Here is a 24,323-nt window from a genome sequence, read left to right as displayed (position 1 = left end):
GTAAGTATACAAGCATGTACGTGTGGGCGTAAGATTATGTCTTTGTACGTGTGTGTATATGAACATGTGAGTGGGGATGTGTGTGAGGGACGGCCGGATGTGTGAAGAGTGCTGGGACTTCAGGCAAAGTCCCAGTGTCCCTGTGGAGACAGGACAGCAAAGCTTCTAGCAGAGTGGGTGGGTAGAGGCCTGGAGCTTCGGGAAGCAGGTGCGGCTGCCAGTTCCCTGGTGGAAGTTTCAAAGGTTTTTTTTTTTGGTTTTTCGAGACAGGGTTTCTCTGTGTAGCTTTGCGCCTGTCCTGGAACTCACTTGGTAGCCCAGGCTGGCCTCGAACTCACAGAGATCCGCCTGGCTCTGCCTCCCGAGTGCTGGGATTAAAGGCGTGCGCCACCACCGCCCGGCCTTCAAAGGTTTTAAGAGCAACGAGGGGGGCGGGAGCCGGGGGGGGGGGGGAGGCAGTCCCCCCCCCTCCCCACTCCCAACCCCGCTTCCTGTGCTGTGTGGCACAGGTGCAGGGGAACCTGGGAGCTCCAAGAACTGAGGCTTCAGCCAGGTAGACAGACTGTTGAAAAGGGCACCGAGGAGGTTCAGTCCTGTACCTTGTGAGCACGTTCGCGAGGGAGCTGATGGGAAGGTCAGCACACCTCTCTGTAGGAATACAATGACCTTCACCACCAAGCCACCAGAGTGGCTTTTATCCTGAGGGCACAGGGGAGCACAGCAGAATTGGGGACAAAGGAGTACTGTGTCCTAATCCCTCTGTCTGTGCAGTCTGGGCCAGGCTGCTGCGGGTTGAGCGCAGGAGCCACAGAAGTATGGCGAGTGGACTTGGGACAGGGTGGGGTAACCAGGCCCTCTGTCTTACTGGGTCCTAGGTCCTGTGGGTGTGAGGGAGAGGCCAGACAGGAGCATGATTCTTACACCAACACTAACTAGGCCCCCATGTGAGACCACAAAGCCCCTCAATTTCCCATCAGCCTCGCTGAGGCTCATGACCTGGCTTGCCTTTGCCTCCAAACAGCAGGAGATAAAGCCCAGGTGTCTGATAGCTTGATGGAAAAGTGATGGTTTTTCTTTTAAGACAGAGGTTCAGTGGGGGATGGTGGCATACACCTTTAATCCCAGCACTTAAGAGGCAGAGGCAGGGGATCTCTATGAGTTGGAAGCCAGCCTGGTTTACAGTGAGCTCCAGACCAGCCAAGGCTACATAGCTTGAGACCCTGTCTCAAAACAACAAAACATAACAAAAATACAGGGTCCATGTGACCCAGGCTGGCCTCAGCTGGCCTCACTGTGTAGCTAAGGATGACTTTGGGTGTGAGTCACCATGAGATCAAACCCAGGGCCTCGTGCATATTAATAAGCAGGCAATCTACCCATTGACCCACATCTTCAGCCTTAAGCAGTGGTATCTTTGTATTATCGAACTCTAGTGATGGGAACTGAGCCGAGGGCTTGGCTTGCTGAAGGTGAAACCTACCCTGAGTGTGTTCCCAGGGCTCGCTGACATCTCATCCGCCCCATCTAAGAACGGCCCGGAGCGTGTGAAGGGGCTGGTCCTGCAGAGCCAAAGCTGCAGGATCTCCATGACACAGGGCAACAACAGGATACCGGAGTCCCTCTCCGAGGATCCAGTATTGATAGTGTCGCAGAAGCCAGAGGCCTCAAACCAGACCAAGGTAGGACTCATTGCAATGGACATTTGCAAGCAAAACTGTTTGGGCAAAAGGGTAGACTGTACGACATACCATGACATGCCACAGCTTCCACGGCGAGATTCTTTTTTTTTTTTTTTTTTTTTTTTTACTTTTTATTATTTAATTTGTTTTCTTTGGGGAGGGGGGGTTGTAAGGGTGGAGGGACGGGAAGATGAGTGGGATTGGGATGCACAATGTAAAATCCACAAAGAATCAATAAAAAGTTAAAAAAAAAGATGGACACACATTCCAACATGCCAAGTTTTTAAAGCCCAAGACAACATCCTCCCCATAGAAGGGTGTGGTGCTGTTTACTGTCCCAGAAGCCTTTGGGAGTTAACACAAAACCAAGGGTCAGTTACCAGGAGTCACACCAGTTGAAAAATGTTTTCAATGTCATTTTATTGTTGTTTTGAGACACTGTTTCATCACGGAACTCTAGCTGGCTTGGAAGTGGCTATGTAGACCAGGCTGGCCTTGAACTCACAGAGATCCATCTGCCTTGGCCTCCCAAGTACTGGGACTAAAGGAAAATGCCATCACACCCCACTCAACATAAAAAAAAAAAATTCCCAAGAGCTGTTTTCTGTGTGCTCCCTATATCCCCATCCCTCCCCTCAAGAGAGTGAACTGAGGCTCAGAGCTGATGGCCAACAGGCAGGGCCTGGTGTCCCAACCTATGACAGTCAGAAGTGCATGGGCCTTTTTCATGTTCTCCCTGTGGGCTGAACTTCTTATCAGTTAGTAGGGCTTGTCATTTGTGACAAACATCTGCCTTCCATGCAACCCATGGGTGGCAGAAACACACGTGCAGGTCTGCAGAGGGAGGCAGGTGGACCCAGGGAACCAACGGAACCAGCCTAGGACACCGAGAGTCCCCCACTGGGGCTTCCCCTGGGGCCCCATGCTGATTTAGTAGTAACTAATTAGCACGACACAGGGCTGGCACTGGAACAGACCTGGGGGCTCAGTGGAAGAGCGACTGAGCTGTCTGGAGTGGGGGACTACACACCACGAACCCATGATGTTTCAGCTAGGAACTTGGGCCCCCTGGCTCAGGGCTCTCCCAGGGAGTGGGAGGGACACGCTAGCAATATGTTCGTATGTGGGCGCATCCTGGTGCGATGGCTATTCTCGGTTGTCAGCTTGACTACATCTGGAGTCAATTAAAACCAAGCGGTTGGGCACACCTGTGAGGGAGTTTCTTTCTTAATTAAATCATTTGAAGTGGGAAGCCCCACTTTTAATCTGGACCTTTGAGGTGGGAAGACCCACCTTTAATCTGGGTCCACTGTCCGGTAGTTGCCTATATAAAGGGTGTGGCGGAAGGAAGCTCGATCTCTTTGCCTGTTTGCTCTCACTCTTGCTGAAGAGTCCATTCCTTCCCTGGCATTAGCGCCTACTTCTTTTTTTTTTTTTTTTGGTTTTTTCGAGACAGGGTTTCTCTGTGTAGCTTTGCGCCTTTCCTGGATCTCGCGCTGTAGACCAGGCTGGCCTCGAACTCACAGAGATCCGCCTGCCTCTGCCTCCCGAGTGCTGGGATTAAAGGCGTGCGCCACCACCACCCGGCGAGCCTACTTCTTATGTATAGTCCATCAGTTCTGTTCCTCTAGAGAATCCTAATCTAACTGGCTATGATTGTTCGCTTTGCTTACAGTAGAATTCCCCCCCCACACACAGTCGAAGCCTCTGCCCATAATTCCACTTCCACCTCTCAAAGGGGTTCCAGAGAAGTGAGGGTTGGAGAGGAAACTTTGCTGGTGCTGAGGGAGGGAGGGTGGCACAGCTGAGCCAGGTCCCAAGCCTACCTCACTTCCCTGAGAGCCCGCAGCAACCCGGCCAGCTTCTAGCCAGGGATTCGATTCAGGTTCCAGCCCGATGCCCTGCCTGTCTTAAGACTGGGACGGCTCTTGTTCCCCTGGGTCCCCGGAGGTCACTTTTCCAAAGCCCTGTGTGCTGGCTAGTTTTACGTCAACTTGACACAGGCTAGTCATCTGAGGAGGGAACCTCAATTGGGAAAATGTTTCCATAAGATCCAGCCGCAGGCAAGCCTGTAAGGTATTTTCTTATTTGGTGATTGATGGGGGAGGGCACAATCCGTTGTGGGAGGGGCTACCCCTGGGTGGTGGTCCTGGGTTCTATAAGAAAACAGGCTGAGCTGGTGGTGGTGGTGGTCCAGGCCTTTAATCCTAGCACCCAGGAATCAGACAGGTGGATCTCTGTGAGTTGGAGGCCAGCCTGGTCTACATAGTTCCAGGACAGCCAGGGCTATGTAGAGACCCTGTCTCAAAACAAAACAACAACAAAAGAAAACAGGCCGAAGAAGCCATGAAGAGCCAGCAGGAATCTCCCATGGCCTCTGCATCAGCTCCTGCTTCCAAGCTCGTGCCTCACACCTCCCTTCAGTGGACTGTGAGTCTGGATACGTAAGCCAAAACAATGAACTCTTTCCTCCCCAAGCTGCTTTTGAGTCTGGCTTCATCACAGCAATAGTGATCCTGACTAAGACACCTTGTGAGTTCAGCATGTGCCCTGACCACAGGCAGCACAGTAATTCAAGCAGGCCACCCCAGGTGGGAACAGGCTGTTTCTCCCACCCTGGGAGGCAGGGGACCTTCTGTCCTAACATCTCCAGCAGATCCCCTGGACCCACAAGGCCTGCAGTTCAAGCGTGAAGTCGCTGCTTCCTATCCTATTTTCTGGTCAGATCTGGTCACTCTGCTCCTGGGTCTGTTATTCGCTTGTTATTCCCAGAAGACAATCAAGACCTGAGTGCTTTGAAGGGTCTGGGGCAGGGGTCAGCATGTGATCAAGAAGGACCAGACTCTCCCTGGCTCTCTAAAGAGGATCTCCATGGGACAGACAGAGGCCTACTCCAGGCATGGCTTGTCAGGCTAAGCCGCTGGGCTGGTGCAAGCCTGCAGCAATCCTGCCAGCACTCAAGAACACTTATGCCCATTTCCCAGGCAGTGGAACCAGCCCATTTGCAGACCTGGGAGGTCCTAACACCACCCTCAGACTCTGGGTAAACCTCTCCAGAGGTAGAGAACCACTCCTAGGGCAGATGGGAGGGCTGGGCTGCCTGTCCCACCATGCTAGAAGGGTCTTTAGCAATCCCCACCAAACAAAGGGCAAGATCTGTAGCTCTCATGTGACCCCCTTCCCTCCCTGGCTGCAGTGGGTCCCTCCCAGTCAATGCTTGGGGGCTTGGACCAGGGATCCACAGTAGTTCCTGTCTTGGACCTAAGCATCATCCATTAAGGTTTCAGGCCACCTTATATACTTTCTGGACCCTTCCATCAAGACAACATAGCAACACTGCCCTGAAAACAGTGGAAGATTGGACAATGGGCAGGTAGCCATGGCCTCAGCTTGGGAATGTGCCCCTGGCAGGAGGGAGAAGTTCCATGAGGTGGGGGTCCCAGAAGGACACCAGGGGCAAGACAGGAGCCTGGAGCTGTAACTTTATTTCATGCCTTCCTGTTTCGTGGCCACCCAGGGCAGAGGGAGGCAGGTCTGGCTGTGGCGTGAGTCCCGTCACTGTGGGGGCCAAGCTGGGCTGGCACAGGCAGAACCCACTGGCTTCACATTTTCCTGGGTAGGTGTGGGCACCAAGGGTGGGGCAGGCAGGAGGGCACATGGTGACCACATCCTCGAGGTGGCTGAGTATCTGGGTGGTGCCAACGGGATGTCCCAATCAGACCTGGGGTGAGCATGGGAAGTGGATAGGTTTTCCAACAGACTGGGAGTAACAAGTGACCAAGGCAGTGTGACAAGGGGGCTGGCGAGATTCGGAAAGAGTAACAAGTCTCTCACGCACACATATACAGACATGCGCGCACACATACACACACACACACACACACACACACACACACACACACACACACACACGGGCCAGTAAAAACAAGAACTAACCTCAGGTCATCACACAACCCTCGGTCGGCTTCCGGTTGCATCAAAGTCAGACACACTGGAGCGACTACCCCGCCCAAAGTCAATGAATATTCCCTCGGAGTCTGAGTCCACCGACTCCAGGATCTGGTCCACCAGTGTCTCAGGGCTGGAGGTGGGTGGGGAGCCGTGGGCTGGGCCCTGCTCGGAAGAATGGGCAGGGGGGTATAGTCTGCTGGGGCAAGGCCCTGAGTGGGGTGTCGGAGAGGACCTGAAGGTCCCCGAGGGGCCCTGACCAGGTGTGTCCACAAAGCCCTGGGGCTCAGGACAAGATGTCATCTCGGAGACTGAGTGCCTGCGGATGCTTGTACCACCGGCCGCTGTACCCTCAGCTTCATGCTCAGCCACGGGATTGAGCAGGGGCGTGTTGTAGCTTTTGGATCGCACCACCGGGTTCTTGGCTAGGACATCCCCGGAGCGGGAGCGGCGCAGGAGCCGTTTCTCTGCAGGAAAAGACACAGTCATAGACACCAGGACGGTGGCTGCTGACCCACGTGTTCCCTGCATGTCCGAAGTCCCACCTCTGGGCAGAGGCTCCTCATCAGGTGTCTAACCCACAGATGGGCCAGCCAGTAAAAGGCTCAGTGGCCGCTAGTTCTGGATCAGCCTCACCAGCCCCTGGGTTCAAGCCTCCTGCCCTAGCTAGAGGACTTTAACTAACATTCCCAGCCTTGGCCTGAACAGGCAGTGAAGGCCTCAGCTGCCCAGGTTCAAATCTGCAAGCTGTCAGTTACCCGTGAATGACCCCATGACAGGCATACATCCACGTCTCCCTTTCCTCACCCACGGAAGCCTATGGATCTTAGGGACCAGTCTTCCCTAGGCCATGTCGGAGTAAGGCTCCCAAGCAGGACCCTGCAATGCCCCACAGTAACCATGGGGTGGCACTCCTGAGTGCAGCAGGCTCTGTGAGGGAGCCTCTCTGGATCAGGAGGGGTTGCCTTCTTGACTGCCAGGTATCCTGCTGTCTACAGACAAATAGGTCCTGGGAGAGGCAAAGCTCTCCAGCTCGAACTTGCCTGAGCTGAGGCACACCTAATACCAGGGCAACCCAGATGATGGGGAGCCTTCCAGGTGACCCCATCTTGTCTGTTCCTGCGATCTAGTCTGTATCCCCTCCTGCAACCCCGTGGTCACCATGGGGACTCACTGACAACGTCTTCCCTGCTAGACCAGAATTACGAAGAAGGGGTGTGGCTTGGTCTCTGGGCTGGGATGCAGAAGGTGCCCAGATACCACTGAACAAGGGATGACATGGCTGGCCTCCGAGGGACCCACCAGACTCTATAGGGCCTCCTTTTACCTCACCCCTCCCTGAGCCAGTACAGACGTGACATCTAGGGGATGCGGGAGGCTCCCCGCATGGTGGGTCTCTGTGGAGAGCCATTGCTGTTCCAGGGGTTACCTGCTACCCTCCAACACCCTCTGCCCTGGGGGTCCAGGGGTGCACACAGCAGGGCCAGGCAGGCGCACAGGACAGACAGGCTGTAGCTGGTCTCCTGGTTTTGCCCACACTATCGTATCGCTCCAGCCCCAGCCCCAGGCAGCACCCACCAAGAATGCAGGAATGGGTGCAGGACCCTTCGCTGGAGTAGAGGCCGTAGGTGCCCAGGTACGGTGACACCACCTTCTGGATCAGTGTCTCCAGGCGCAGGTAGTCCTCGGTCACACCCCTAGACTCATGGACTCCCTGCAAGAGAGTGGGGAGTCACACACCCTGGTCCCGCAGCAGCTTGTCTCTGCCCCATCTACCCCAGGCAGGAGGATGCTGCTGCAGTCTCCTTCCTAGCTGGGCACCCTATAGTCACATAGATGATAGACACTGAAGTCACAGGCACCGGTGTCCTGGGGGTCCTGGGTGGTCCTTTGAGAGACAGCTGGCTTGACCCAGGAGTACCAAGCTTATCACCGGAGGTCCTACACTCATTCACTGCTCACGCCTAGGGGGTGGGGAGGGTGGGGTCCAGGCAGGAAAGGCTGCTCATAGGGTGAGACAGGTCCCCAGCCCATATTCTTTTTGAGATCAGGTCTCATTATGTATTCTAGGCTGCCTTGACCATGAGATCCCCCTGCCTCTGACTCCCGAGAGCTGGGATTGCAGATGTGAGCCACCCGACCATACATTTCTGTGAATTCTATGAAGTCACATCTCCCCTGCCTACGGTGCAAGTGAGACTCACACACGGCCGTTAGTGTGACTGGCACCCCACCCCTCGGACCCCCAGCAGGAGCTGTGATTCTGGGGGTGAGGCCGGGATACACAGCAGACCCTCAACACACCTCAGGGGAACTTAAGACTTGAAACAGTGAGGGCCAGGTTCACCTGGGGGGCCAAGGTGAGATCAGGGGACAAGTTCACAGAAACCTCAGGGCAAGGTCACTCAGGCTGGGGAGAGGTGGCAGGCGGAACAACGGAAGCCTCTGTGGTATAGAGGCTATGCTGGGATGTAGAACCACAGCAGCCAGCAGGGGGCAGCACCGCTCTGGGCATTGGTTGCCTCCTTCAATGGAATCTCAGATCCCAGGATCAGAGACCTGATCTTCCATTGCTCCCAATTCCCTTCACACCCTGCCAGGCTGGATCCAGTCTACGGAAATCCCACCCAAAGACTTGCACTTGGCTTCATTCCAAGGTGACCACAGCCTCCAACCCAGGGCAGCTGAAAACCCTGGTCCCTGGAAACCCTGGAAACCCTGGAAACTACAGCCTGTTCCTTGCTCTGAAATCTTTATCATTTCCTTCTGCCCCTAAGCCCAACCCCACAAACCCTAATTTTAAGAGGATTCCACAGGTCTGGGGGGCTCATTACAACAAGGCTTTTGGTGCCTATGAGAATCCAAGTGAGGTCGTACTCCCATGAACAGTAAAATGTTTCCCTGTTAGTAAAATGGGGGGCAGTTGGTGATACCTCTAAAGTCCTGTAAGGATGTCAAGCTGTGAGAACTCAGTAAGGTGAGCTGGCAACTGTAAGGGGATGTGCCAGATGGAGGACACGTGCTGTTGGCAGTCCTCTGTCCTGGGGCAGGCCCCTTTACTCCAGCCATACTTGCTGGCCGCTGTCTCTTCTCCTAGCCCTGTTGACCGAGTCCATCTGTACCAAGTATCTGGAACCAGTTTGTGTGTGTGTGCGTGTGCGTGTGCGTGTGCGTGCGTGTGCGTGTGTGTGTGCAGCCCTGGTAACTGATGGAACATACAGCCAGCTGCTGCCATCAATAAGTAATTCTGGTCTGGTTCACATCCCGGCCCCAAAGCCTCACTTGCCCATTCCCTGCCCAAGAGTCGGTCTCTGTCATTTCCCAATCTCAGAGTCTTGGGTCCCCAAACCCTCGACCCACCTGCAGTACCAGCAGCATCTGTGCGATGGCAGGGGGGACACGAGCGTGGGAGCGGGCCAGCGCGTCCTCCAGCTTCACGCTAAGGGTGATGGTGTTCCGGAAATGCAGCAGGGCAAGCTGGCGCACTGACGGCTCCTTGCCCTGTGGACACGGGAAGAGGCATGCTTGCCCCACGGCGATCACGCAGTTTTATCTCTCTATCCCGGGTCAGGGGTGGGATGTGGGAACAGGCCCAGTGACACCCAGCCCTTTCCCCATTCTCTCTCCCACACGAACCCTGCCACAAAGATCTAAGATTCCCTGAGGCCTCCCCTAGTAGGGCTTTCTCTATCATGCAGAGCCTCGCTCCACCACTAGGCTTCCCTAGTCCAGGCCTTACGGACCTTGAGGAGTCACAAGCATGCCAGGCCTGTAAGGGACAGCCAGGATCAATGCAGAGGGGGCACCAGGCCTGGAGTCCTCCTTCCTGGAGCCATCCCAGGACCCCACAGTGTATCTTGGACAACTGGGACTCCCCTCACTCCCATGCACCCAGCCATATACCTGCACGGGGTAGAAGATGGCCTGCAGCGTGGGTAGCACGTCACTGAAGAAGAAATCCCAGGTCTCCGCCAGCGAGTCTAGCAGCTTCTGTCCTGTGGGCAAGAGAAGCCATCACGGTGGCATGTCCTGAACACACCAGCAGACACACTCAGGACAAGGAGCTAAGCAAGAGTGGGAGGTCCCTGAGGCCCCGCAGAGGCCTCACCTGTCCCAGCACAGGGCGGCTCTCTGCCACCCTGAGCCCCTGTGAAGTGTGTTCATGACACGGCCTACAATCTAGAGCAGATGGGACAAAGTGAGACGAAGCCATGAAGATGCTCAGCCCAGGTGATGGTGAATCCTGGCGGCTGACTCCTGTCCTGCCTTGAGTATGCACAGGCGCTGGGCACAGACCCATTCACCAATCTGTCTCTTCCCCATCCATCCATCCACTTAGAGAACTCCTAATTGGGACAGGCCCGATCTTGGGCACTGGGGACAGTCAAGTCCCCAGTGGCACCAGACACCCCTTACTATGCGGCAGGGAAGCAGGATACAGAATACAGGATACAGATACTTGTGGGAGATGGGGCAGAGGATTGGCAGGGAGGACTTCCTGGAGTTGTCTGGTGTCTAAGCTGGCTTCCCAGATGGATATATGTTGGGCATGGGGCACCCACCCCTTCCCCATCTCTACCAAAAGCAGCTGTGTGGGGAACTGGAGTTTGGACAAGCTGTAGGAACTCAGCCGGCCTCAGGCAGAGTGGCATCACCTGTCAGGTGGGTAGCCCTTGGGGAATGGGGCAGTTAGGTGCCCCAAGATGACTCTGTGGCTTGCTGACTTAGGAATCTGTCACCAGGGTAGACAGCAGAGATGGGTCTAGGAGTGAACAGGCCCAGCATGTGTCCCATTGGCCTCTGCTGCCATGTGGGTCTGAGCAGGGAGGGAAAAGGGTCCTTGATTGCGGGCCAGCCTGCCTGTCTCCAGGTTTCTATGGGAACCAGGAAGCCTGTGAAGGTCTTCGCCCAGTTTTCCAGTACTTGTGGAACTTTCCCTCATGGAAAGCCCCAGGTCCATACAGAGTTAAGATGTTAGGGGGGCACAGAGAGCTAGCCCCAGGAGCAGGCTGGCCTCTGTGTGTGGCCGCCCAGGGCTGCCTGCTGGCGGACAGCTCTAACATTCCCGGGTGGCCCACACCTGGCTCCAGGGGCAAGGAGGCCGCAGGAATGCCCGGGGCAGGCGGATGCTCACAGCCCCTCGGAGCCCTGCCTGAACACAAAGTCCCTTCAGTTCCTGCCATCATACAGGAAGAAAGGCTGTTCAGTCCTGGCTGGCTGTGGGGTGGCCCTGGGCGCCGGCCAGGGCAGTGTGCCACCAAGTGAAGGTCGTCCTCCAGCCCACAGGGCGGACACACCACAGAAAGCAGATGTTGTAAAACACAGAATCCAGGCCCCAGCTGGAGCTGTGTGCTGTCAGAGACCCGGAAGGATAGCCTGGCCCCTGGCTGGGTTCTCGCCTGGGACTGCGGACTGGGCTGTGTGCTGGGGAGTGGGGTCAGCAGAGGCTAAACTCAGACACGAAAGGTGAAGCCGTGCTCTGTGGCTGTGGCGGAGCCCTACAAAGTTCTTCCAGACAGACCTAGTGGCACCTAATGGGGACTTATCCTAGGGACAGAAGAAGTCCCCAGGGATCGATGACAAGGTACCCTGTGTTTGCTGCTGGGATGACACAGCCAGTGAGTGTGTGTACCCTGCCTGGGCCCCAGGCAGAGGTGGAGCAGAACGCTTTGGTGAAGGGCCAGGCTGAGGCTCCAGGACGGCTTTCACCGGGCGGTTAGGCTCTCCCTTCTTCGGCCCCAGCGTGGTAAGAACCAACAGAAGAGAGGCAGGCGGGTACGGCTCCAGTCCACAGGCACACAGGGAAGGCTCCAGTGACCACAGAGGAATGATGGAGGTGGGAGCTGATGTTGTATAGCTGGGGCTGAGGCATGGGCTCAGGCAGGCAGGCAGGCAGGGATAGAGGAGAGAGTGCTGTGCACAGTCACATCAACTACACTCAGTTTGGCTCCTGGGTGAGAAGATACAGACCCCAGCCTCAACAGCCACAGACCCCTGTGGCCGCCTGGGTGCTGAGCTGGGAAGCTTTCGTGAGGTGCCAGGCTATTCCCCTGCAGAGTACTCTTGCTCCAGCTGGCTGCCGACTCCAGGAATCACCCAGTTTGGGAGATGATGACTGAGGCCTCCCTAGAGGCTGCAGAGAGGGGACAGGTACCCAGGCTTGGACTGCCTTCTGGAGGCTACCACCTGCTTCCACGTGTCCCCTCTAGCAGTTATGGGCTGAGGGCATGGCTAGCTTCAGGGAGCAGTCTCAAGGGGATGAACTTCATGAGGTGGAGGGAGGCTGTGATGGCTGGCCCACAGGGCAGCGGTGTGGCTGGCCCACAGGGCAGCGGTGTGGCTGGCCCACAGGGCAGCGGTGTGGCTGAAAGGGATGGATAAGCTCCCGAGCAGACCACACTTGGAGGCCATATCCAGGGGCTGCAACCCAGCTCTGCCCAGCTTTCCCTGTGTGTGAGGATGGAGTCACCCTTCCTTCCCCGGTTTCCCTTCACCTGACATTCATCACACTGGCCTGTGGACATCTGGTTTATGTCTCAGTCCTCACTTGTGAGTTCCTGCAGGGTAGGGCCTGTATCTTTTCCATCTCCAGGTTGAGGGAGACTCCCTGGAGCCCTGGCTTGGACACAGCTCCTTCTTTGCTCCAGTGGTTAAGAAAGGGGCCCTGAGGGCAGGGCGGCTGCAATATGTGATATTCACGGTGTATTCACGGATGCCTGGAGCTTGCCGCTTTCCCTGGGCCTAGAAGTTGGACAGTACTGTCCTCTCCTCTTTCCCTGGGAGGCCCTGAGTCACAGTCATGAGGCTCCACAGGCCTCACAAAGCTGCCCTTCTCCCAGGACCTGGCTCCCCTGGGCTGCGTTGGTGGGAGGCACAGGCACCTCAGGGAATGTGCTGAGTCAGGCGGGTCAGGAGGGTGTGGGAGGCCTCTTCCTCAGGTGCCAAACATTCACAGCGCCATCCTAGGCTTGCCTACTGCCTCCCCCCGGGGAAGCCCCCTGGACCCTGGCTGCCTTGAACCTCCTGCCCACACCCACTGTTTTCAGGCTCTCTCATTCTTGCCTTGGCCTGCCTTATCTGACTGACACATGTAGGAAGATGGCAGGGAACAGGGAGTCCCTTGGAGTGAAGCAGGACTCCGGGCCTCAGCCCCCCCCCGATCTCTGAAGCGGGCTGACAGCCATGTGCCCAGGGCCCAGCACTTGGAGGAGGGACCTGGAGCCGTGAGTGACTTGAGTGGGCCACCGAAAGCCAGCCGTCTGCTCTGTACCTGAGCTGCCATGTATCCAGTGCAACCCTAACAGGACTAAGCGTTTGCGGCTCCTTCCCAGGGCTTGCTGGGGCGCCCGCCCAGTCAGCAGAAGCAAACCAACCAGGACATAACCTAGTGGAGAACACGCCGGGTGCGTGGCCCATGGGAGACGCTCAACAAACGTGTACAAAGCCCACAGCCAGCCAGCACAGAGCCAGGCCACAGTAAACGCTTTTTTCTTTGTCTTCCTTCCTTCCTTTGTCCTGTCTCTCTTCTTTATTCTTATGGGTTTTTTGTTTTGTTTTGGTTTGGTTTCTGAGACAGGGTTTCTCTAGGTAGTTCTGGCTGTCCTGGAATTCATTATGTAGTCCTGGAATTCATTATGTAGAACAGTGAATTCATTCACTGTGGCCTTGAACTCAGAGATCTGCCTGCCTCTGCCTCAAGGTGTGCGCCACCACCAGCCGGCCATAGTAGGTACTTATACAGAACACTCAAATCCTGAAGCCAGCATAGGTACTAGTATACAGAAAGTAGGTGCCTATAAAATGCTCACATCCTGAAGCCAGTCTAGGACCCAGTAAATGCTGCTCACCAAATGTGCTTACCAAAGTCAGCACAGAGCCTGGCACACAGCAGGAATTTGCAAAGGAGAATCTGTATATACCAAGTCTTCTGGACACTAGCCATACTATATATAATGCCAAGCTCCTCCTGGGACCCCCAAGACTATCAGATGCCAGGGGCCTTGAGTGCTGGGACCAGGAGGTCAAAGCCCTCTGCCCTATGATGCAGGTTGAGCCAAGCAGGGAGGCTAGCTGGGACTGTGGAGCCCGAGAAAGGACTAGGGGTGCCCTGACATCGCACCAAGGCTTGAATTCTGCTTCAGTCCTTTCCCTGTCGTGTGGCTGTGGACCAACTGCCTACTGTCTCTGTTGTCCCTGTGTGGGGACAATGACCTTTGTCATCATCTACTTCTCTGGTCTTTGGATATTCACAGACTCAACATGGTAACTGTCAGACAATGGGATGGGGTTCCTGTTATGGTCTGGATATAAGGTAGGCCCTGAAATAGCTCATGTGTTGATGGTGTGGTCCGTAGCCAGGAGCGCTGTGGCGGTAACTGGATCATGAGGGCTCTGGCTTCATCACAGGATGGACTCACTGACTAGTTCAGAGTTAAATGTGCCCCTTAGGAGGTGGGGCTTGGTGGGAGGAAGTGGGTGGCATGTGTGATGGTTCGTACTGGCTGTCAGTTCAACAGGCTTCAGAACAGGGGATCTATCCGCCCTGGGTATGTCTATGAGGGAGTCTCCAGGCTGGGTTAACTGAGGTGAGAAGACCTGCCCTCAATGTAGTCAGCCCAATCCAGACGTTGGGGTCCTGGACCGAGTCAAAAGGAGAATGTGAGCTGAGCATTAGCATTCACCTCTCTGCTTCCTGGCTGTGGGTGCCATGTGACCTAGCTCCTCATGCTCCTGCCAGCAGGCTTTCCCCATCATGATGGGCTGCAGGCTCCGAATCCCCTTCCTCAAGCTGGTTTTGCCATGGCAACGAGAAACCTAACTGATGCACTGCAGGGGAGGCCAGGGAAGGTACGCTTGGCCTCTGGTCTCTTCCTGTCTCTCTGCTTCCTGGCCACAGAGGCTGGTCCTGGTGAAGAGCTATGCTAAGCCACACGCTCTGACGTGACGCTGGCCTCATCTCGGGCTCAAACGTGATGAGGTCACCACCCACAGGGACGGTGCCCCTCCGCTTCATCTCACTACCCACGGGGACTGTCCCTGGACCTCTGACACTGTGAGTCAAAATAAACCCTGTCCCTCTGTGACGGTTGGCTCTGCCGACTTGGCACAGCCCCCAACCACACAGCAGGAGACTCAGTCAGAAATGATCTGGATCAGGTTGGCTTATGGGTCTCTCTGCGGGGCACTGCCTTGATCGCCAATTGATCTTGGAAGACCCAGCCCTCTGGTGGGTGGCACCGATTCCTAGGCAGGGGGTCCTAGGCTGTGTAAGAGAGAGCTGAGCACAGCAGACAGCGGCGTGCACGTGTTCATCTCTCTCTGATCTTGACTGTGACTGTGCCTGTGTGGTGCCCCTGCCATGAGGGCCTACACCCCGGAATTATAAGCTAAATAAACCTTTTCACCCCCAAGTTGCTTTTTGTAGGGTTTTTATCACAGCGACCGAGATGAAACCAGGGTACCCTTTTAAAGCGTTGGCATCGTCACGGTGGTGCAAAGCAGAGGGGCACCGTTCCTGTGGGTAGTGAGGTGAAGCAGAGGGCCTCTCCCTGGGGTTGCACAGCCTTTCTGGGCTCCCAAGTATGGGGGACAGACTCTCCCCAAGGTCCCCTCTTTTTCTTGTTGCTCAAGGCTGTGTCTTTCCTTTTCAGCCATCTTAACTAGAGAACGCCCCCTCCCTCCGAGCACCTGCCATGCCTCTGTCCCAGAACATCAACCAGAACCAGGACGCAGCCAGGCTGGCTACATTCAGCCCCCAGACTCACCCTCGTAAAATCGTATCTTGTCACGAAGGATCACCATGCCCTTTGTGAGCAGCTGGTTCTGAAAGCGAACAGAGGTGCCATCACCGGCCTGCAGCTATCCCAGGTGGCCTGGCCCCCAGGACCCCCAGGAATCCACCAACAAGCAGCCAACATGAGACCCACCCTTCTGTCACACAATCAAAACCCCGTGCACCCTGAGAAGCAAGCCTTGAGCCTGCTTGGGCTGTCACAGGTCATATGATAGAGTGACATCCTTTGAGAGACAGACCAAGCCTTCCTCCGTGGCAAGGCCCACACACCTGCAGGTACTCAGTGAAGAAGGACCCCAGCTCTGTCTTCAGCAGCTGCCTGTTGGGGAGGAGAGATGAGAATGAGTTGAGATCACAGGTGCTGGTGAGGGCTGGAGTCATACGGGCAGCCAGGGACCCACCTGCTCGACACAGCAACACAAGCGGCCCAAGAGAACATTTCCCTCTGTGACCCACAGAGCAGCTAGCTCATCATGTATTTCCTCTAACCATCCCACAGAAGAGAAGCCTGAGGGTCCCAGTGGGACCATGACATCTTCTACTTCCTCAGACACCTGCAGGCCTGACCCCGCAACACTGGGCTCTTCTATCTTCTACCTGCCTGACTCCCAAAGCCCTGCTTTCCCAAGCGGCTTTCCCTCTATTCCGAGTCTTCACAGAGCCAGCGGCAGGCAGGCACTGACTGGGGCTCCAGTATACAGCTGAGGCAGGAGCAGCTGAGAGAGGTCAGCTGCTGTCCCCAGGCCACACAACCCATGTCAGATCAACACAGGAATCTCTGCTGTGAACAGTGCTGCTCGTCTCCAGGGCAGTCGTTTTCCGCCCGGATCCCATGCTGAGAAAATATGGCTACGGTGAAGGTTTGAACGAGAATGTCCCCCATGGGCTCCGGATCCTTGAGCACTAGGGTCCCCAGATGGTGACGCTGTTTGAGGAGCTTGTGGAACCTTTTGGAGGTGGAGCCTTGATAGAGGAATTAAGTCGCTGGGGGCAGACCCCACTTCCTGTTTATTCTCTGCTTGAAGCTTAGGTTTGGAGATGGGAGCTCTCGGCTCCCTGCTCCCGCGGCCAGGGCCACCCCTTGATGACTGCCCACCATGACGGTCTCTTATCCTTCTAGAGTGTAAGCCCAATAACTCTTCCTTCCGTTAGTTGTTTCTGGTCACAGCATTTAATCACAGCACCGGGAAGGAAACCGCTGCAGTCACTGACATGCACAGTCTTCATGTGCTGAGCCAAACCCAGCAGGGGTCCTACCTTTGCTGACCGCTGATGTAACCAGTCCTGGGTTACAGGCAGCCCTCGCCCATCATGGTTCCGATACACACCAACCCTAGTTACTCAGGCTTAAACACCATCCCCAACAGCATGGTCCTCTTCCAGTGGCCACAGCAAGTGATTACAGTATAAGCTCCTCCCCATCCTGATGGGTGGCTGAGTGTGGCACTTTCTTCAAAGCTGCTCTGTCTTTGGTCTTATAGATCATCTGTCCTCCAGTTCACACTCAACCCAGCACGTGGCTCCATCAACTCCTAGTCTCCCAGGAACAACCCCCACAAGACACTTTATAAAAACAGACAAGCCAGGTGCTGGAAAGGTGACTCCTGGCATGTCCAAGGCTCAGCCCTCAGAAATGCGAACAACAGCAATAAGGACCAGCCACACAGGAACTGGAAACACTGGAGGGCGAAAACTCCAAACACAAACACAAAAACATAACAGAAAGAGGAAGTGACCAGCAGACGTGAAAGCAAGCCCTCCCACACATGCACAGGAAGCTGAAAATGCCCACATCCAGAACATACTCGCACAACTGGGTGCAGAGGTACACATCTGCCGGGACACTGTGGTCATCCTTGGCTATCTATCGAGTTTGTAGGCCAGCCTGGGCTACAAGAGATCCTGTGTCTCAAAAAAGCCAAAAATGCACCCACTCCATCTAATGAGCACAACAGCACGGGTGGGCCCACCTTGGACATGCTCAGAACACAGTCTCCTGTGGGTCCAAACTGACACAAAGCGCCGACTCGGGGAATTTACTGACTCTTGTACGGAGCATGAAAAACAATGGTTGTGTTCCAAGTGAGAGGCTCTGGACAAGCCAGGCTGCAGAGCCACTCCGGAATGTTCCTCCATTCATTTTAGACAGGGTCTTGCTAGGTAGCTCAGGCTGGCCTCCAACTCACTATGGGGCCTAGGCTGGTCTTAAACTCACAGCGATCAAGTCTTCAGGAGGAGAAACTGAAATACGGAAGGCATGAAAATGTGGTCAGAGTCAGGACCAGGGACCCAAAATTGACTCCCTGGTCTTGTGGATTAAAAAGGCAACCTGGGGGCTGGAGAGATGGCTCAGAGGTTAAGAGCACTGACTGCTCTTCCAGAGGTCCTGAGTTCAATTCCCAGCAACCACATCGTGGCTCACAACCATCTGTAATGAGATCTGGTGCCCTCTTCTGACTTGTAGTCATACATGCTGTATACAAAATAAATAAATAAATCTTTAAAAAAAAAAAAAAAAAAAAAAAGGCAACCTGGCCAGGCATGGTGGTGCCAGCTGTAACGCTAGCACTCGGGGTAGGCAGAGGCAGGAGGACTGCTACAAAAAGCTTTCCTCAACAGTAAACCCTCTGTGCTCTGAAGAAAGTCAAGGAAAAAGGGGAAGGGAGATGGGATTCGGAGAAAAGATTGAAGGTAGAGCCCAGCAAGGGTTTAGACTTCACCATGTGCTATGGAGGCAGTAGCATCATGAATGTGCTGGGCTGCATTCATAGCTATCCAGAGATGCATGTGGCCTGAGGGCTGCAGGCTTGACACACCTGCTAGAGCGAGAAACTCACAGCAAAGACAGCTCTGTGACATGTGGCCAAGGATGCAAAGCAATGCTTCTCCAAAGAAGATGCACAAGCAGCCAGCGAGCCTCAAGAAGATGCCCGACACCATTAGTCACCAAGAAATGCCAACCACAGCCAGAAGGAGCCACTGTGGCACCCCCAGTGCTGTGAGAATCTCAACCAGAAAGAAATGCAGTGAGAAGCTGGGACTCACCTCACTGCTCACACTCTGGGAAGCAGGGAGCTCCCCCAAACTAAAACCCTGGCACCCAGCAGATCCAGACATACGCTAAGGAAAACAGTATCACACATCCTTGTAAAATCTTGAACAAAGAACCTGGGTACACATCCACAATCCTGGCACTCAGGAGGCTGAGGCAGGAGGATCTCAAGTTCAATGCTAGTCTAGGTTGTAGAGATCATCAGATCCACCCTTTTTTTCTTTTTTCCAAGATAGGGTTTCTCTGTGTAGCTTTGACTGGAATTAAAGGTGTGCCACAGCCACGGGCCACACAGGTCACCAATGAAGCAAACTCAATGATACCACAAATCCAGGCTCCACCATAGCCACGGGCCACACAGGTAACCAGAGGAAGCAAACTCAATGTTACCACAAATCCAGACTCCGCCACAGCCACGGGCCACACAGGTAACCAGAGGAAGCAAACTCAATGTTACCACAACTCCGACACAGAAGCACCAAGGGAATGGCCGCATGCTGTCATGAAATGCCATTCATATGGAATGTCCAGAAGAGGGAGTCAAGAGGGACAGGAAGGGGACATGCCTGCCAGGCTGGGGTGAATAATGAATGGGCTGTTAAAGGGGAGGGACTCTTCTGGAGTGATGCAGAATGAACTGGGAGTTTGGGGATAGTCCTACAACCACAGACGCACACCCAACACTGACCAGGGCATCTTCAGGGCAACTTTATGGTGTAGGAACTGCACTTGGATAAAAGTTGACACAGCCATGTGCACAAGCGGCAGGTCCGTCGAGGACAGTGACCTGCTGGTGTCTGGGGAGCACCGGGCAGGCTACACTCTGCACCACAGGCATGCAGCTGGATCGATCTACTATCTGGGTTTATGAAGCCATACTCCGTTTATCTCACATGGTGGATGTGACCAAACTACTCGAGGCTCTATGTACTTAAGTATGTGTACACACATACATATATAAAGGGAGAGAAGAGTGATACAGATGGCGGGGACTTCAATTGTGACTGTCCCTATCTAGATACAGCTGACAGACCCGTCTATGTCACCGACTAGCCCTTACTATGGTGGTGGGTAACTTTTGTATGAAGCCATCAGTGGCTCCTCCATCCATAGACTCTCTCGCTGGATCAAAGCCAACGACCAGCTACGCATTTGAAGCACAATCAGCTGCAGTTAATTTTCATTTGAGGCAGGGTCTCAAATATGTTGGGATGGATTTGAACTCGATATATAGCTGAGAGTGCTCTTGAACTCCTGACCTTCTGTGTCTGCCTCTCCAGCGCTAGGATTACAGGCGTGAACCACTGACGTACTGGGGTGGGAACTCAGGTGTCGTGTGTGCTCAGCAAACACTCCACCTCTGAGCCACATTCCCAGCCTTAGTCCTAGTTAATTTAATGTGGAGGAGAGCCAGAGTGGGAAGGGACACTTCTGAATGGCCGTGGACCCTGGAGTTGGGACCTGAGTTCTAGCTCAGTCACCAAGCCACTCAACTGCCAGCCGGTGACCGTCCATAAAATACAGGCAGTAAGGCATGGCCCCGAGGGCTGTGGTGAGTGGAGGGGTTCAAGGTACCGCAAGTGCTCAGCACACGCTAGCACAGCAATGGGCTTCACTGAGGGAGCCCATTGCCATTATGGAAGGATTCCTGGCGTTTTGCTTTGCGCTGGTATAAAAAGAGCCACCCCAAGTTTATCTGACAGCCCTGAACCCAGCATCTCCCATCACCCTGACTTGTACCCGCTTTCTAGTCAGGAGCTGGGACACAGGGTGGTTCCTCTAAACCTCTACCCCTCCAAGCCATCCTAGGGAGCAGGGTAACCCCTAAGGGCTGGAGGCATCTTAGAGAGGAGACGGCAGCGCCACTCAAAAGTGCCAAGAGAGATGCCCAGCGCTGGATTCCACCTACTCGGTGGATTTAAAGATGTCCCTTTTGCCCTCTGCCCCCAGCAGATTTTTTTTTTTCCCGTGTGTGATGCTGGTGACATTATCTGGGCCTCACACATGCCAGGCAAGAGCTCTTCACTGGTCCACCCCAGACCGGCCAGCCAGCCGACTGTTTAGATTTGTTGTAAGAAACTCATTAGGAAAATGGGTCCCCTGGGCTGGCCAGATGCACTTCGAATAACGGGGTACCACAAGTAAGCAACAAGCTTGTAAGGGCCTGGGGAAGCACCCTACTCCGTTCGGTTTGACCCTGGCCAGCCCCCTTTGTGCCCGGGGCCTCAGTTTACCCACATAAGGGCCCTTTCAGGTTGGGTGTAGGGTCGCTGACCCCTGTCCCATTGACACCCTGCCTTCGCTACCAAGGGAAAGGTTCACCACTGACTTTTCCAGACACGCTCTGAATCCAGGGACAGGATGCTCCGGGTCAGGGCTGGAGGTTAATAGCGCAGAGTGGGGACACCTCACTGCACCAGCTGTGTGACCGTGGGGAGGCAGCAGGACCACGCTGAACCTCTAGCCTCTTGCACTACAAATGCAAGCTCTCTCAAAGCGGCCGTGGCCTGGTTTACGGCGGTCGTCTGAGTGCGTTTCTCCGTCCACAGCTGCCTCACAACTTGGTTCCCAGCTAGTCACAGGAAATGAGGGGTGTTCGTGGCTGGACTGCTTCCTGAATGGCAGTGGGTCATTAAGCAGGTGGGCCCTTCCTCTCTGACAGAATAAATATCCTTCTGTAATGCACCGGGGCGGCAGGGAATGTGGACATTATCTCAAGCCGCTAAGTTCCACCCTGCAGGCCCGAGAAGGGCGTCCCCAGGAGGGTGGGGTGTGGACCTTCCCTCCTCCACCCCCCACCCCCAGCCACACAGATGGGTTTCCCAGACAGGACTGGCTTGTACTCACCGGACACCCTCGTTGAGGATGAAGAGCTCCTGGTCGGGCAGCCCCTTGCGCTGGAAGACAGCGATCACGCCGTTATGGATGCTGTGGGCAGACAGGAGAGTGGTCACCCAGAGGCACTGGGCCCCTCACTTCCCTTTGGGCCTGCCTCCTCCCACCTATCCAGTCCCATCCAGTCCTACTCAGCCCCTCCTGAAACCATGGGTGTGCCCATGCCCTACCATAAGTCCAGGTCTGGACTCTTGATACAAAGTCTGGCTCACCGGAACCGGCCAGGCATCCTGCGGGAACTGCCGTCCAACCTGGGCAGACCTTCCCTTCCTTCCTGCACGCTTTTAATCCTCCCAGCCGGGCCAGATACTCGGGGCCCTCTGCATCTCTTCCCTCTCTGCTTTCCCTGTGTCTGCCTAACTTTGCCTCCACACCCCAATACTTCCAGCCCCATGATGGAGCCCCATAGCCACTGGGGTCCCAGCCCCCACAGCCCTTTCCTATGTCAACAGTGACACTGACCCTGTCCAGGCCCTACTGATTAAAACTCTCTGAAGCAGGAAGCTGCAAACACTTTTCTCTAAAGGGCCATAGGGTTAGCTGTTAAAGGTTTGAGGCCTACCCAGCCTCCTGCAGCTACCCAGCTATCTGCTGAAGTTAGGAATGTGGGACTGTATACCGATAAAACTTTATTGTTCGTACATCAGGTGATGGATTGGGTTTGGCCCATGGGCTTGCTTCAGCAGCCCCTGAGCTGAACCTGCCTAGGCATTAACCTAGGCTGTCATGGCTGAGCCAACAGCCCTGGAGCCCCCCACATAGCAGTTGACCATCATCTCCTAGGCCAGTCCAGGTTGAGTCTCTGCCCAGCTCCCCACCCACCCCTTGGGTCCTGCACTCACTCCAGCCTGATGGATGGGCTGAGTGAGGAGCAGGCCTGGGTTTGCATCCTGTTCTGGCTTCCGGACCTTGGTGTTCCTTTCCATATAAATGAACTGAGTGAACATGGCGTCTACATCCCGGGGGACTACAAGGCCTCTTTAGAGATGGGTACTCAAGATACCTGGCCACATCCAACCCAGGGGCCACTCACTGTATGTGGTCTCTTTGGTGTTCTAAGCACCAACATGTGGGTGGGGACAGTCAGACCACAATTAGAGAAGAAAACACTGAGGCTTAATGAGGCCAAGGGACACATCTATTCAGCAGGACCAGAACTGAGATGAAGCAATGGCTCAGTCTTCCTGTCCCTCACGTTTCAGGTACACAGGTTAGACCCTGATCCTTTTGACTCTCCCTAGCTCTGAGGCTCTGTGGGCTTTCCAAAGCCCCCCAAAAACCAAACAGAAACAAACAAACAAATCCTGTCAGCATGGAGAAAGGGAGGATAGAAAGGGCCAGAGGACTTCACATGATCTGTCATCCTGAAACACAGAAGTGAAACCCCGCCTATCTCAACAACAGCCTCCTGGCCAGAGTGGCAAGCCCAGTTAGGACATCTGCAGATGGTCCCCAGGAAACCACAGGCACGGAGGGACTTCCGGGAGAGGGCAGGGGAAGACATCCTCAGGTGCAGAGCCCCACCCCTCTCTAGCCTCCACTGGAAAACCAGGCTCCCAGTGCAGGCGGGCCAGGTCCCAGCCTCGGAGCCTGGATCACTGCACTGGGTGGGCACAGGGAGAGGCCGAAAGAAGTTCAGCCTGAGGCAGACTGCCACCAGAGGAGGGACAGCCCAGTCCTGAGGCTCCTGGACACTCACTTGTAGCTGCTCTGGTTCCACTGAGAAGACTCTACAATGTCACCCAGGAGGCTGAGATTCCAGCAGAGAAGTGGGGGGGGGGGGGTGGTAGGGTGGGAGGCGCACAGGGCACCATTTTCCCCAGATCCCGGCCTGCGCTGGACTCCCCCAGAGGCATCTGAGGACATGGAGATAGAAGCTTGTTCCTCCTTTGCCAGGGGCTCTCCTGAATGTACCTGGAAGCTGGGCTGACAGGCGGCCATGGCGCCACCTCAGACCTAGTTCTTAGTGCCTAGGCCCAAGTAGGGAAGAAGAGCCACCAGGGGTGAGTATCTCGACTGCTAGAGACACTTAGCAGCCTACAGCAAGCCAAATCTGCTCTGACACCTGGGAGGCAGGGCACCCATCACTCACCAGACTGGACTAAATCCCAGCGTAGCACGTGCCTCCTAGGGAGGCTCCAGGCTATACGTTCCACCTTGTGGGCCTTCTAAGCACCTGTGTCCTTTGCTCCAGGTCCTTCCTTGTCTTCAAGGACAGCACGGCAGGACTCTAGGTCTCAGCTCCCCGATTACACCTCTTTCTCTGACTTGTCCCACCCATCACAGATTCTGTGACCACACCAAGCCACCCGGACAGGCTGGGGGCCATCTCTTCGGCTCAGCAACGGTAATTTAACCACATTTGCTGAGTCTGCTAGCCACGTGAAAGCCCACACCCACAGGCTGAGAACTGGGGCAGGGACACTTTTGGGGGTCACTGCTCTGCTGACCACACCTAGACTGGGGCCCAGGGCAGAGCAAGGCGAGTGAGGGCCCAGAACCCTAGGACCCTAGCCTGGATGCTTTTGGCTCAGTCCTCTGGCCCTTAAAGACCCCATGGGCTGGAGGCTCCAATAGACTTCAGAGTTGAACCTGGGTGGGATCTGGCCTCCGTTCCCTCTCACATTTTGGGCCTACGTGGTCCCTGCAGGTCTCTGAATCCCAATTTTCTCATCTCTACATCAAGTGTATTCAACTCCTCCCTACGGTTCCTGCTCCTTATTCTCACCTCAGCTAGGACCACCTGCCCTGGAAAGACAGCTCTAAGCTAACCCTTGCTTCACCCTGCTCTGGGTAGAACAGGAACTCAGAGGCATCCCCGACACTGGGCTCCCTGGAGGGCCTCATTCAGACCCTAGACACTGCTGTCGGGGGTACCTTGGTCACCTCCTTCCTCTGATGTCCTCATTCTCTTTACTGACAAGGAGAAGGACAGCCCACTTGGGAGGAGGAGGAG

The 24,323-nt window shown here is 55.1% G+C and overlaps 1 protein-coding gene across 7 annotated transcripts in view; it reads right to left on the bottom strand.

The window, feature by feature from the left end:
* Nucleotides 1–5,147: 5,147 nt before the first annotated feature.
* Nucleotides 5,148–24,323, bottom strand: part of Prr5 (proline rich 5) — a 41,162-nt gene continuing 21,986 nt past the window's right edge. For 6 of the 7 annotated variants that reach the window (XM_052748532.1, XM_052748528.1, XM_052748529.1 and 3 more), the window contains 7 exons: nt 21,320–21,400; nt 15,691–15,739; nt 15,392–15,449; nt 9,531–9,622; nt 8,988–9,128; nt 7,206–7,341; nt 5,148–6,094 (listed from right to left, as the gene is read on the bottom strand). In XM_052748532.1, the coding sequence (XP_052604492.1) occupies nt 5,625–6,094; nt 7,206–7,341; nt 8,988–9,128; nt 9,531–9,622; nt 15,392–15,449; nt 15,691–15,739; nt 21,320–21,400 (1,027 nt within the window). In that variant the 3' untranslated portion in view covers nt 5,148–5,624. The remainder of the gene's footprint in view (nt 6,095–7,205; nt 7,342–8,987; nt 9,129–9,530; nt 9,623–15,391; nt 15,450–15,690; nt 15,740–21,319; nt 21,401–24,323) is intronic. The other variant, XM_052748527.1, reaches the window with a different exon arrangement.

This window comes from Peromyscus californicus, unplaced genomic scaffold (assembly GCF_007827085.1).
Source record: "Peromyscus californicus insignis strain IS unplaced genomic scaffold, ASM782708v3 Scaffold_20__1_contigs__length_68692818, whole genome shotgun sequence".
Classification (NCBI taxonomy): domain Eukaryota; kingdom Metazoa; phylum Chordata; class Mammalia; order Rodentia; family Cricetidae; genus Peromyscus; species Peromyscus californicus.
This window is presented reverse-complemented; position numbering and strand designations above follow the sequence as displayed.